The sequence below is a fragment of the Suricata suricatta genome, chromosome 10 (assembly GCF_006229205.1).
Source record: "Suricata suricatta isolate VVHF042 chromosome 10, meerkat_22Aug2017_6uvM2_HiC, whole genome shotgun sequence".
In the NCBI taxonomy this organism is placed as follows: Eukaryota; Metazoa; Chordata; class Mammalia; order Carnivora; family Herpestidae; genus Suricata; species Suricata suricatta.
Window position 1 is genome coordinate 58430945 of NC_043709.1, and position 12548 is coordinate 58443492.

Consider the following 12548-nt stretch of genomic DNA (forward strand, 5'->3'; position numbering starts at 1 on the left):
ATTTTGCATTTTCTTTCATTATCTACTCAAAGTCATGTCTACTGCACCTCTAAACATTTCATTAAATCCAATGATACAGCAAACACTCCCAAAATAAACTTAGATTGTATTGCAGTTTCACTTAACGGTATATAAAATGCTGTGTTGTGACAGGTATCAACTATCCACTAGATACTGAAGTTGCTTTTACAACACCAAAGACTTAATCATCCATTTCCTACATAAAAGGTAGCTACTTTTTTGCATGGACCTCAAGTATATTGTAGTATAGAGGTGGAATTTAAGGAAAGGTATTAACAGGCTATGTTTTAGTTTATGGGCAAGTAATAAATTGTATCATTTATCTTGAATGTATCATAGATCAGCTGCTATGTAACGATTGCCACTTCAGATAGCTGTGAAATTAGGTGATTAACTAGTTGTTACTTAACCTTCTAATTTCTGTATAAGTCTAATTACATGAAATATAAGTTGAGGTTCTAATTTTTTACTTTGCTTTTCTGTTTGGAGTGTCATTGTAACTACTGTATTGTAAATGATGGAAAATAATTGCATATGTTAAAAAAATAGTGTTATATTCTAAAAAAAAAAAAATAAAGTAAAAAAAATTTTTTTAATTAAAAAAAAAAGAGTTGGTGCCAAAAACCAACTCCTAACCTCAAACTTTTAGTTATTTATTTAGACAAAAATAAGCAAAGAAAAGAGGAGGAGTACATAAAGTGATAATAATATTATGGCATCAAAACACTATTAAATTTTGAAGCTGCCTGGTAGCTCAGTTGGTTAAGTGTCCAACTTTGGCTCAGGTTATGATCTCATGTTCTGTGGCTTGGAGCTCTGCATTGTGCTCTGGACTGATAGCCCAGAGCCTGGAGCCTGCTTCAGATTCTGTGTTTCCCTCTCTCTGGCCCTCTCCAACTCACACCCTGTCTTTCCTTCAAAAATAAATGCACATTAAAAAACAAAGAAAACCACTTGTTATTTTCTTATTCATGACAGTATAGTGTAAATTACTATCACAGAAAGTGTATAGGTTCTGCAATTAGAGAATGTGATTTCAAAATACAAACGGGCTGCTTGATGGAAGTGTGACTCTGGCAGCTACTTAAATTCCCTAAGCATCAGTTTTCTCCATTTCTCATGGATTAGAAATTTCAAGGGCATCTTGGGAATTAATTGAAATAATATAAATGCAAGTGCTCTATAAACCATGTGGCATTTACTATGTTTTAAGAACTGGTTTACTTATTGTTTTAGTTGAAATCTATTTCCAGCTTTAGGCGGAATATTCATAGTTAACTGTGATTGAGCAAAACCATTATTCCAATGAAATTTTAAGGACATTTATATTCTATCTCATTTAGCCATTAGGACACACCTATGAAAACTTTGTCTTTATTCCTAATGAAGCATTAGGGTAGTGTGCTTTTGTACCTTACATATATTTGTATAGCTAACAAGTGTTTAATATAATCAGAGAATACCTAAAATTAAACTCTGTTCTCTTAAAGAAAGTACTGCATAGTGTGTATTAAATTATAAACACAGGCATAGAGTGGTAAATTTTTTTTTGCTTTTTATTTAAGAAAACAAATAAATTTATATAATACACAGAATATGCTAATATATCTTTACATTTATAAATATATCTAGTTGTAAAATACAACTCTAATATACCCAATTTAACCTGATTAATAATTGAGCTGATAAGTAATGAATCAATGAGAAGGTTAACGAGATTTTCCTTCCTTCCCCTATGTCCTACTTACCTCTGATTTCATACAGGCTCAGTAACATGAAGAATGGCTGGAATATAAAAAATATTAGTGGTTTTCACTGTTGTCATCCAGGAAATCAGTGCCCTGAACACAGTTCCTCTTGCTGAACACATTTGCTCTCTACTGTTAATATTTTTTACTTAAATTTTCCATTTTATCGAGAGGGAATAGATTTCTTTGAGTACAGAGAGTGAGAAAGGAGTAAATATATAAAAGAGAGAAAATGTCAGAAGGTGTTTTAAAACTGTCTGGTATGGTTTCTACACAGATTTTATGTAACATAAGGTACTTAATGTTCTATCTCTTCTCTGCCACTGGCTCAAGGGGAATAATGCAGTGAATCAAAGTTGCCAGGACAGGACTATACACAAAACACCAAGGAATATAAAGCACAATACACACTAGTATTGAAATTTGAAAAGGAAGCTTGGGGGACAGTGTCCAATGAGACAGAAAAAAATAACAAGCAAACAACCTCCTAGTGTGATTTGTTTCTCTTGAGAAACAGAGACCGACAGAGATATTTTCCAGACAGAGAGTAACGCCAAATATCTTCATTCTTATGTCAGAACTCTACCAAACACATCTCTACTCGATGCCATTTTTTAAAAACTGGGAATCTACCACATTGTATCAAATCATTCATTGACTCCATTAACTTTAATCTGCCTTCCATGGAGGGTTTTAGTATTTATATTTTGTCCTTCTCACTCTGGTGTCACCTTCTCACTCTGGTGGCACCAGCAATGGCAGTTGAAGAGTTTCTTGTTTTTCATTGATCAATGTTCCAATGTATATGCCAATTATAATATTAGGGGTGAGTACCTTCCTTGACCCCAGATTATAATCATATAATCATGGCCAAATGAGATAACGTGAGTGTCATCTTCTTTTGTTTCATTATTCAAATCAGGTTATCACATTGGCTGTTGTAGCTCAAGACTTTTGGCAAGTTCCTCAACGTTAGACTTTTTACATTTGTGAGAAAGAGATAATCACTCGAATTGACCAAATAGCTGTGATAGCTAAATATGATATGACTTAGTTGAGCATATGGCATAGAATAAATACTCTCTATAGAAGAGATACTATTACTTGTGCAATTCTTATCAAACTTCCAGGTGTCATGAGTGTCTTGCTGACTGCCTAAATACTTATCTATCTCATATTGTTCAACAAAATACAGATGAACAAGGAGAGTATATAAAGTAAATCAAAGTATGCCTTAAGCATAAGTAGAAAATAAAAGACATATGACCTTCAAATAATTTATAAACAGTAAAGTAATCACTCAAGCCTATTTCAGATTGGAAAGAACTGGACAGTTACTGCAGATAGTATGCAAAAAATATTGTTGTTACAGATATTATATTTCATATATTTTATAACTTTAAGATAGAAACTGATGTTAGTACAAGAAAGCAAAATATAAAGAGTACATTTTAAGGCATTATTTTGTTAACCATTATGGTATACGATATTTTTATTATTTGGAGCAATCAGCAAAATGATATGTTTTATAGCCACTGACTTTCTATTCTGAATTGTAAAATGATGAGGAAAAGAAACCTACAGACAGTCTGAAAGAAAGACACAACATAGTTACTTTGGGTGTACAAGAGGTCTTAAGCAATGTGCTCAGCCTTGAAAGTATCTGTGATATAGATATAGGTGCATATTGTAGAAGTCTAAATTTAATTTTTCCCATACTGGATCTTCCCAATGATATCTGTCTGTGTTAATACATATTTTCATTTCTTTCTAGAAAACACCACTTTATGAAGCAAATTTTTGAGAGCTTGTTTTACTTGCTGGTTCCTCAGGGTATAAATAAAAGGGTTCAACATGGGGGCAATTGAAGTGTTGAGAATAGCTACTCCTTTGGTCAGTGATGCTCTTTCTTTTGCTGAAGGCTTGACACACATGAATATACAGCTCCCATAAGAAATGGAAATGACAATCAAGTGAGATGAACACGTAGAAAAAGCCTTTTTCCTCTGACTAGCAGACGGGATTCTCAGAATGGTGCTAAGGATGCACATGTAGGAAAGAATCACTAATGCCAGCATGAAGAGCAGAGTGACAAAAGCAAAGTAAAAACCAATCATCTCTAAAAGCCATGTATCTGAGCATGAGAGTTGTAAAATGGGGAAATAGTCACAAGAGAAGTGATCAATTACATTGGAAGCACAGAAATCTAGCTGGAGGATGAGCATGAGTGGTGGGAAAATGGTAAGAAATCCTCCCAGCCATGACCCAAAGACAAGCAGGGTGCAGATTTTCTTGTTCATGATGGTGGTGTAGTGAAGAGGTTTGCAGATGGCAAGGTAGCGATCAAAAGACATGGCAGTGAGAAGAAAAAACTCAGACACACCCATGAAGATGAAGAAAAATAGTTGAGCTAAACAGTTGTTATAGGAAATGGTCTTGACCTTAGTAATGATTGTCCCCAAAAATCTGGGGACAGACACACTAGTAAATGTAATTTCTAAGAAGGAGAAATTCCGCAAGAAGTAATACATAGGAGTCTTGAGATGAAAGTCTGTTAAGGTGAGGATGATGATGGTTAGGTTTCCAGTTACACTTAATACATAAGCCATAAACAGAAAGATAAAAATTATAGCCTGAAGCTTTGGGTCATCAGAGATGCCCAAGAGAACAAACTCTGTAATCACTGTATGGTTTCTCATAGTGATTTTTATTTTATTTAGGCAAAATCTACTATTGAAAAGCAAAACAAAAAGAATGTGTATAGTAAAGGAATTGAAGTTTTAAATGTTTACATTATTAAGTCCAAGGAAATGAAGCCAATGGAACTTTTTTCCGGTTTGCTGTTCTCCAATATCCATCCGGTCCTGTTAAAGCAGAAACATTTTGCACATCCCTTGTTGAAAAGGAAAAATGTATTCACAGATTCATGTTAAAAGTCCCCTCATGAGTGGCTATCTACAACATCTGTATCTGTTACCAAATTTTCTATATATGCACGACATCTTTTAATATTTAGCTATTCATTTTTGTTTTATTTTAATTCCAATATACTTAACATAGATTGTTATATTCATCTCAGGTGTACAATATAATTACTCCAGAGTTCCATACATCACTCTATGCTCATCATGACAAATGCACTCTTTAAACCCCATCACCTATTTTACACATTCTTTTTCCCAATAGATACTCTTTTTTTTTGCTTGCTCTATAGTTAAGAGGGCATTTCTTGGCTTGACAAAGCAAGAGAATATCTATTGAGAAAAAGAATGTCTCTTCAACAAATGGTATTGGAAAAACTGATCAGCTACATGCAAAAAAAAAAAAAAAAAAAAAAAAAAGAAACTACACCACTTCCTTACACCATACACAAAAATAAACTCCAAATGGATTAAAGAGCCAAATGAGAGCCCTGAAACCATAAAAAGTATAGAAGAGGGCAGAGGCAGCAATGTCTCTGACATCATCTTCCTAGATGTGTCTCCTGAGTCAAAGGAAATATGTTTCTGCGATAATACTTATTATGTTGTAATTTAGGTATTGAGATATCTTTTCCAATTTCTAAGAATGTGTTCTTAAGACTAAAATATCTAATTTTGAGTTTTAATTTTGATGCCATTTACAAACTTTATTGTCTTATAAGATTTGGTATAAGCTAATGACCAAATCACAATTCCTGAGCTTAATAGTAGCTATGATTGATGTTATTCTTAACATATAAGCAATATAAGCAGAGGAAATAAATGTGTTCTCTATCAGGGAATATTAAATTAGAATTGCCTTAGTGATAAAAAAAAAAAGAGTAACGTTCTTTATGGGAAAGAGAATTGAAGCCAGAGATATTAGTGAATACTCACACAGGTAGAGCCATGTCAATAATATATTCTCACAGCATACTGTTCCATTTGTATCATTTTTGTTTCTTATTTAAATTAACAATTAACTATTTTCTGTTTTTCTTTTTCCACTCTTTATCTTTTTTACTCTGAAATTTGTCTGAGGGCAAGAAGGAACTCATAAGGGAGTTTTTCCTGATAAACATTTCATTGTGTTCTTTCTAGGAAACTAAATAGAATAAATAAAATTCTTTGTAAAATTTACTTTATTGAAACCACAATTTCTAAAATGTAGTCTATATGACTTTAATCTGTCTTTTCCATTCTTTATTCTTAGCAATCAGACTTTATCTGTGATATAAGTTCTCAAATTTATTTGCTGTATTGTTTGTTTGTTTGTTTGTTTTCCTATGGGGTGAACTGAATACGTTTGTAGGAGTAACTGTCAAACTCACGTTGTGGCATTTCCTTTTTTCTTTTTCCTGAAAATCAGCATTCTTTTCCCTGAGGAACAGAAACATATCTTTTATAGCATACCAGCAAAATTGGTGGATCAAAAGTCAGAGACTGTTTCTGTATTTTAAATCATGACCAAAAAGTTCATTTATAAAATTTGTTTTAGTAAATATACCTATGTGATAAATTGGGGATCGCTATACTCTATGCCAACAAAGTAACCTTTGGAATGGGAGGAAGATAAACACATTTATTGGCAAATCTGGAACATACTTACGATTTGATTTGTCTAATGATTCCAGTCATAATGTAACCCCAGATTTTCTTACTTACTTAATATGTGAGAAGCAATGCATTCATAATCTACTAGAGGATACTTTGTCATCAGTTCAGCCTTGTCTCTGTTATGTAAATGCCTCTGATACCTAGAAAAAGCCAGGCTTGACTGCATGCAAGGTTTCTACAGCCTCTGCTCTAAGTGAAAGAATTCCTCTATACCACTTTTATCTTTCCATATAACCATAAACATTGTTCTCACCTGAATGTCAAGAAGTACTAGTATAACTCTGAGAGTTCTTTAAGAGATTTCCAGGGAATACTGCCTTATGACTGGAAGTTAAAACATTTACAAGCTCTCTGGATGAGAGGAAGATTGAATACTATCCAAAGACAACACACTTTTACCTTCTCTGGTCACTGTATAAATCCCCCAAGACACCTTGGGCAAGAAGGAAAAGTGCAAGGGGAGATAAACTCAGATGCATAGTGACACCGTGACATACATCTTTCCAGAAAGCTAAGAGATAGAGTGAGGCGAAAGCAAAAGGGTACCTGCCAGCATATACAGTCACACTGGCTTCCCTTTGGCTGTATTTATTTTTCCTAATATGCCCATGGCACTTAGTCTACATTCAGGAGATAATTTATTATCAGTTCCTTTGGGACTCTTTAAATACAAGGCTGAGCTACATGGTAGTGGACCCTTCATTGAAGGAGGCACCCAGGTTTTATTAATTTATGCATCTCCACTTGTAGAATAAAGAAATAAACAACTTAGTTCATTTATTTTTGTTGTACATTTCTATTATTAACTTTGAAATGAAAATGTCCTCAATGGTTACCAAATCTGTTGTGAACACTCACACACACACACACACACACACACACACACACACACACACATACACACACACAAAACATTCTGACTTCAGTGTTAGTCTATCACCCACTCACCCTCTTCCAAAAACATTCGGATGAAATTCTCTGCCAGATATAAAAGCCTTCCCAGAAATCCTTTATCTGGTCACCTGTCACCCCCACCCAGCTTACTACAGTCTGTACTCAGTGTGACCCAACTCTGGATCTCATTATCCTTGTTCTGTGCTCAACAAATATACTTATGCTCTCTTTTTCAAGTTATTATTAAGCTTTTTAAAAAAATTTGACTATAGTTTTCATACAATGTTACACAAATTTTGGGTGTACAACTTAGTAATTTGACAGGTTTATACATTATGCTGTGTTCACCACAAGTGTAGCTACCAGCTCTCCTGTTACATCGCTATTACAATAACATTGACTATGTTCCTTTCAGTGTCTTTTATTCCCATGTCTTATCCATTCCATAACAAAGTCTGTATCTCCCTCTCCCCTTCACCCATTTTGCCCACTGTCCCCACCCACCTCTCCTCTGGCAACCATTAGTTTATTCTCTGTATTAGAGATGTGATTGTGCTTTTTGTTTATTCATTTTTAAATAAGCCAGTTATGAGGAGAATCATATGTTATTTGAAATAATTTCTCTTAGGATGATAACCTCTATGGCCTTCCATGTGGTCTCAAATGACAGGACCTCATCTTTTTATGGCTGTGCACTATTCCAGAAATAATATATAGAATACATGTAATTTTATATATATAGTTTCACCTCTGGAATTATATATATTTATATGTGTGTATATATATATATATATATATAATTTCACCACTTCCTTATACATTCATCTATTGATGGACAGTTAGATTGTTTCCATACCTTGATATCTTGTCTATTGTAAATAATGTGGAAATAAACAACATAGAGATGCATATATTTTTTCAAATGAATTTTTGGGGGGATGGTTAATACGCAATATAGAATCATTGGATCATAAAGTATTCCTATTCTTAATTTTTTGAGGATGCTCCATACTGTTTTCCACATGGCTGTAACTAATTTACATTCCCACCAACAGTAATGAGGATTTCTTTTTCTCTACATTCTTGTCAACACTTATTATTTTTTGTCATTTTTATTTTAGCCATTTTAACTGATATAAGGTGGTGTCTCAGCATGGTTTATTAAAAATGTTTTTAACTTAAAAATATTTTTCCATTTTTATTCATATTTTGAGAAAGAGAGAGAGACAGGGCATGAATGGGGGAAGGGCAGATGGAGAGAGAGACACCAAATCTGAAGCAGGCTCCAGGCTCTGAGCTATTAGCACAGAGCCCAATGCTGTACTCAAACCCACAAACCATGAGATCATGACCTGATATATACATACCATGTCTTCTTTGTCCATTCATCTATCAGTGTACACTTGGGTTGTTTTCATATCATGCTATTGTGAATAATGATGAAAAGAATGCAGGGGTGCATATATCTTTGGAATTAGTGTTTTTGATAGAATGTATTTATTACCTAAAAAAATAAGTAAAATGATTTGTGTTCCATAACCATTTGTTTTATGTTCACAATTATAAATTACTTACGTGGAAACTGCAGTGTTTAGCTCATGAACTCAGGATTTCCTAATGCTATATATAGGAAGATAGTGGGAACTAGAAGTTTAGAATTTCATTTTTCTCTTATTAAATATTCATGATAAAATGGGGCACCTGGGTGGCTAGGTCAGTTGATTGTCCGACTTCAGCTCAGGTCATGATCTCACTGTTTGTGGGTTTAGGCCCCATGTCAGGCTCTGTGCTGACAGCTCGGAGCCTGGAGCCTGCTTCAGATTCTGTGTCTCCCTCTCTCTCTCTGCCTCTCCCCATCTTTCTCTCTCTCAACAATAAATGTAAAAAAAATTTTAAATCTTCATGAAAATATTAATTCATATTAATCAAAATTTTAATTTTTTTGTATGAAACAGCAAATGAAGGACTGAATTTTGAAGGTTTGTGTACTTTCTGGCTCCTTACAGGGTAAGTGACGGCTTTCAATACGGGGACAACAGAGTTATTGAGAATAGCTACTTCAATTATCCGTGACGGCTTTTTTCCCTGCAAAGTAATTAGCATATATGAAAATGGAAATGGCAATCATGTGAGAAATACAAGTAAGAAAAATTTTTCTTCTCTGACTGAGAGATGTGATATATATGTAGGACAAAATCACAAATGCCAAAGTGAATAGCAAAGTAACCAAAACGAAGTAAAAACCAATTATCTCTAGGAAATATGCATCTGAGAATATAGTTGTACAAGGGAAAGATAGTCCCATGCATTGATCCATGACATTAGGAGCACAGTTATATATGGCTGGGACAGAAGCATAAGGGGTAAGAAAATGGTCAAAAACTTGCCATTAAGGCACAGAGCACAAATAGGTTGCAGTTTCCTGTTGATGATGTTTGTGGAATGAAGGGGTTTGCAAAGGGCAATGCAGTGGTCAAAGGATATGGCAGTTAGGATGGGAAGTTCAGCAACTTCCTATAAAATAAAGAAAAAGTGTTGGGCTATAATATTATGAATAGAAATAGAAATATTTTTGTTTTTTGTGATAATTGCTCCCAGATATGTAGGAATATATATGGTTGTGAAGGAGAGTTTTAAGATAGAGAAGTTCCAAGTAAGAAATACATAGGCATCTGTAGATGGACATCTTCCAGGTTAGAGTGATGACTAGTCAGGTTTCCAGTGATATAGAATATGTATGTCATGAATAAAAAGAGGAAAATCAAGATCAGAAGTTCAGGATCATCAGAAAGGCTCAGCAGGATGAACCCTGATCACCGTGTGCTTGTTCATGTCCCTCTCTTTCTTTTTTTATTTTTTCAACAGTATGTGACAGCAGCATTGATGAATCTAGAGGACATTAGATTAGATGAAATAAGTCAGTCACATCACAGAAGGACAAAAAATGAATAAGTCCACTTTTATGACGTGTTAAAATTGGTCAAACTCATAGCAATGATGGATAGATGGGACAGGTTGGAGTGGGCAATGGGGAATTGATGATAGCTGGTGTAGAGTACAGTTGTGTAAGAGAAATGAATTCTGAAGACGTTGAAGATGAGTATTAATGAAGAACATGTTTGCTGTAGTACATTTTGCTTATAGTTAACAATACTTTATTGAGCTCTTAAAAATGTAGATGGGTAGATCTCCTGTTAAATGTTCTCACCACTTTATAAGTATACTTTGTACTGAACCCCAACTATAGCAGTTAGAGATAGAGACCAATATTGACAATAACAATCACTGCTCTGTCCTGATAACTAATTATGTTATATGCTTGACAGGTTCATTTCCATTTCTATAGTAAGTTATATATGCCGTATATATGACATCTGCCTCATCAATGGGGAGGTATATGTTGAGAGGCTATAGAAACCGTCAGTTTGCCAACGATTTGCCTTATTTAACATACAAATTATACTTCAGATGAGATGAAATTGAAAAACCATTCATTAGTTTTCTCTTACATTATAGATCATCGTCAATTGTCTATCATTTATTTTATTTCTCCACTATTCCTGTGCTGTATTTCTCAACTGAATAAATTGCAAAGAGAATGTTACACCATTAATTAGGATTATAGTACATTTTCTATTACTAAAATTTGTTTATGTAAGTCAAAATACTTTAATTTATCCATAATTCTTATTTCACTTTTACACACACAAACACATGATGTACACACATACACACACTCACACATACATATATAACTTTTCTTAATACTGAGGACTTAATACCTTTTGCAGAATGAGTGGAAGAGTATTTTAACAGGTAAAATTCTAATTTTATATGAAATGGAAAATTTTTCTCTATTATGAAGCTTTTACAAAGTTTCCACAAAACTTAAATGATTTTGCTTAGGCCTAAATAATTTAGACACATGTCCTGTTTCAAACTCATTCAAAACTGGAGAAGGAGCTATAATGTATATTTTAGCATAGTCAGAAAGTGGACCTTACATTCCAGGAAATTAGAGACACTAAACATTTCCTACATACCGAAAAGAGCTATTGCTACACTATTTTCTGTAGTATGAGTGCCTGTATGTCTCTATCTTTGTATGTGTCTATCTGTATATCTACCAATATCTACTGAGTTATTATGAGATTAGTAAATATGGATATCTCTATAACACCGTGCAAACAAATGTATATATATTTTTGGAACCAAGATAAATCATATGTACATACCCTACTAAGTGAGCAATGTTTCTTGTTTTTTAAATGAAAATTTTCACATTTTTTACAAATCATATGGAATTTGAATAACGTTTTATAGAGAAATGGAAAGATGGCAAAAGCAATTCCTGTGAAGTATCAATGAAAATCACAAAGTTATATTTCTATAGAGTCAGTAAAATATTATATCAATATTTACACAATGTCACCTCCATTTCTGGTGACAATAGTATTCCTAAACAAAACAAAAGTACAACATTACGTTATAAAACAATTATTGATCAAGAAGTTCCAACTAAAAAACTGTACAGAAGACTGGGACCAGAAGCACATAGGAAGTTATTTCAATAGAATGAGAAATGCATTAAAGATGCGTCTAAACTATTAGAAACATGAAAAAATGAATAAGAATGACAGGAAGGACATTGTGATATGAAGAAGTTGCTTAAATTTCATGTTTGTATATTTTAAATCGCCATGTGCTGTGTGGCTAATTCATGACCCCACAGCTTTCATTTTCTGAGAAAAAATACAATCTTCCTTGCCCTGTCCATGAAGGCTCACCTGACTTGCTGATTCCTTAGGCTGTAAATAAAGGGGTTCAGCATGGGGGCCACTGAGGTGTTTAACACAGCAACGCCCTTGCTCAGAGATGCTCTGTCTTTTGCTGAGGGTTTAATGTACATGAAAATGCAGCTGCCATAGGAGATGGAGATGACAATCATATGGGATGAACATGTGGAAAAGGCCTTTGCCCTCTGACTAGTAGAAGGAATTCTTAAAATTGTTCTGATGATATATGTGTAGGACAGAAATACCAAGGCCAACGTGAACATTAAAGTGAACACAGCACGGGAAAAACCCAGTATCTCTAGGAATTTGGTGTCTGAACAAGAAAGTTGCAGCAGCGGAAAATAATCACATGTAAAGTGGTCAGTAATATTAGACCTACAGAAATTAAGATGTAAGAGCAAAATGAGTCCGGGAAATACGATTAAGGATGAAATTAACCACGAAGAGAAGACAAGGAGTATGCAGACTCTGGGATTCATGATGGTCATGTAATGCAGAGGTTTGCAGATGGC

General features: G+C 34.0%; 2 protein-coding genes and 2 pseudogenes across 2 annotated transcripts in view; all 4 read right to left on the minus strand.

Moving 5' to 3' along the window:
- Nucleotides 1-2554, minus strand: part of LOC115305183 (olfactory receptor 6C1-like) — a 3329-nt gene extending 775 nt beyond the window's left edge. The window contains exons 1-2 of the mRNA XM_029955483.1: nt 2490-2554; nt 1682-1703 (exon numbers count right to left, since the gene is read on the minus strand). Coding sequence (XP_029811343.1) covers nt 1682-1703; nt 2490-2554 — 87 coding nt within the window. The remainder of the gene's footprint in view (nt 1-1681; nt 1704-2489) is intronic.
- Nucleotides 2555-3529: 975 nt separating this feature from the next.
- LOC115304483 (olfactory receptor 6C3-like) lies at nt 3530-4468 on the minus strand. Its single transcript, XM_029954672.1, has one exon. The coding sequence runs from the start codon at nt 4466-4468 to the stop codon at nt 3530-3532; it is 939 nt and encodes a 312-aa protein (XP_029810532.1).
- Nucleotides 4469-4549: 81 nt separating this feature from the next.
- On the minus strand, nt 4550-11678 carry LOC115305184 (annotated as a pseudogene).
- A 297-nt stretch (nt 11679-11975) lies between these two features.
- On the minus strand, nt 11976-12548 carry LOC115305185 (annotated as a pseudogene).

Excerpts from the sequence above, each read along its gene's own strand:
- LOC115304483 (XM_029954672.1), bottom strand. The coding sequence starts at position 4,468 with ATGAGAAACCATACAGTGATTACAGAGTTTGTTCTCTTGGGCATCTCT.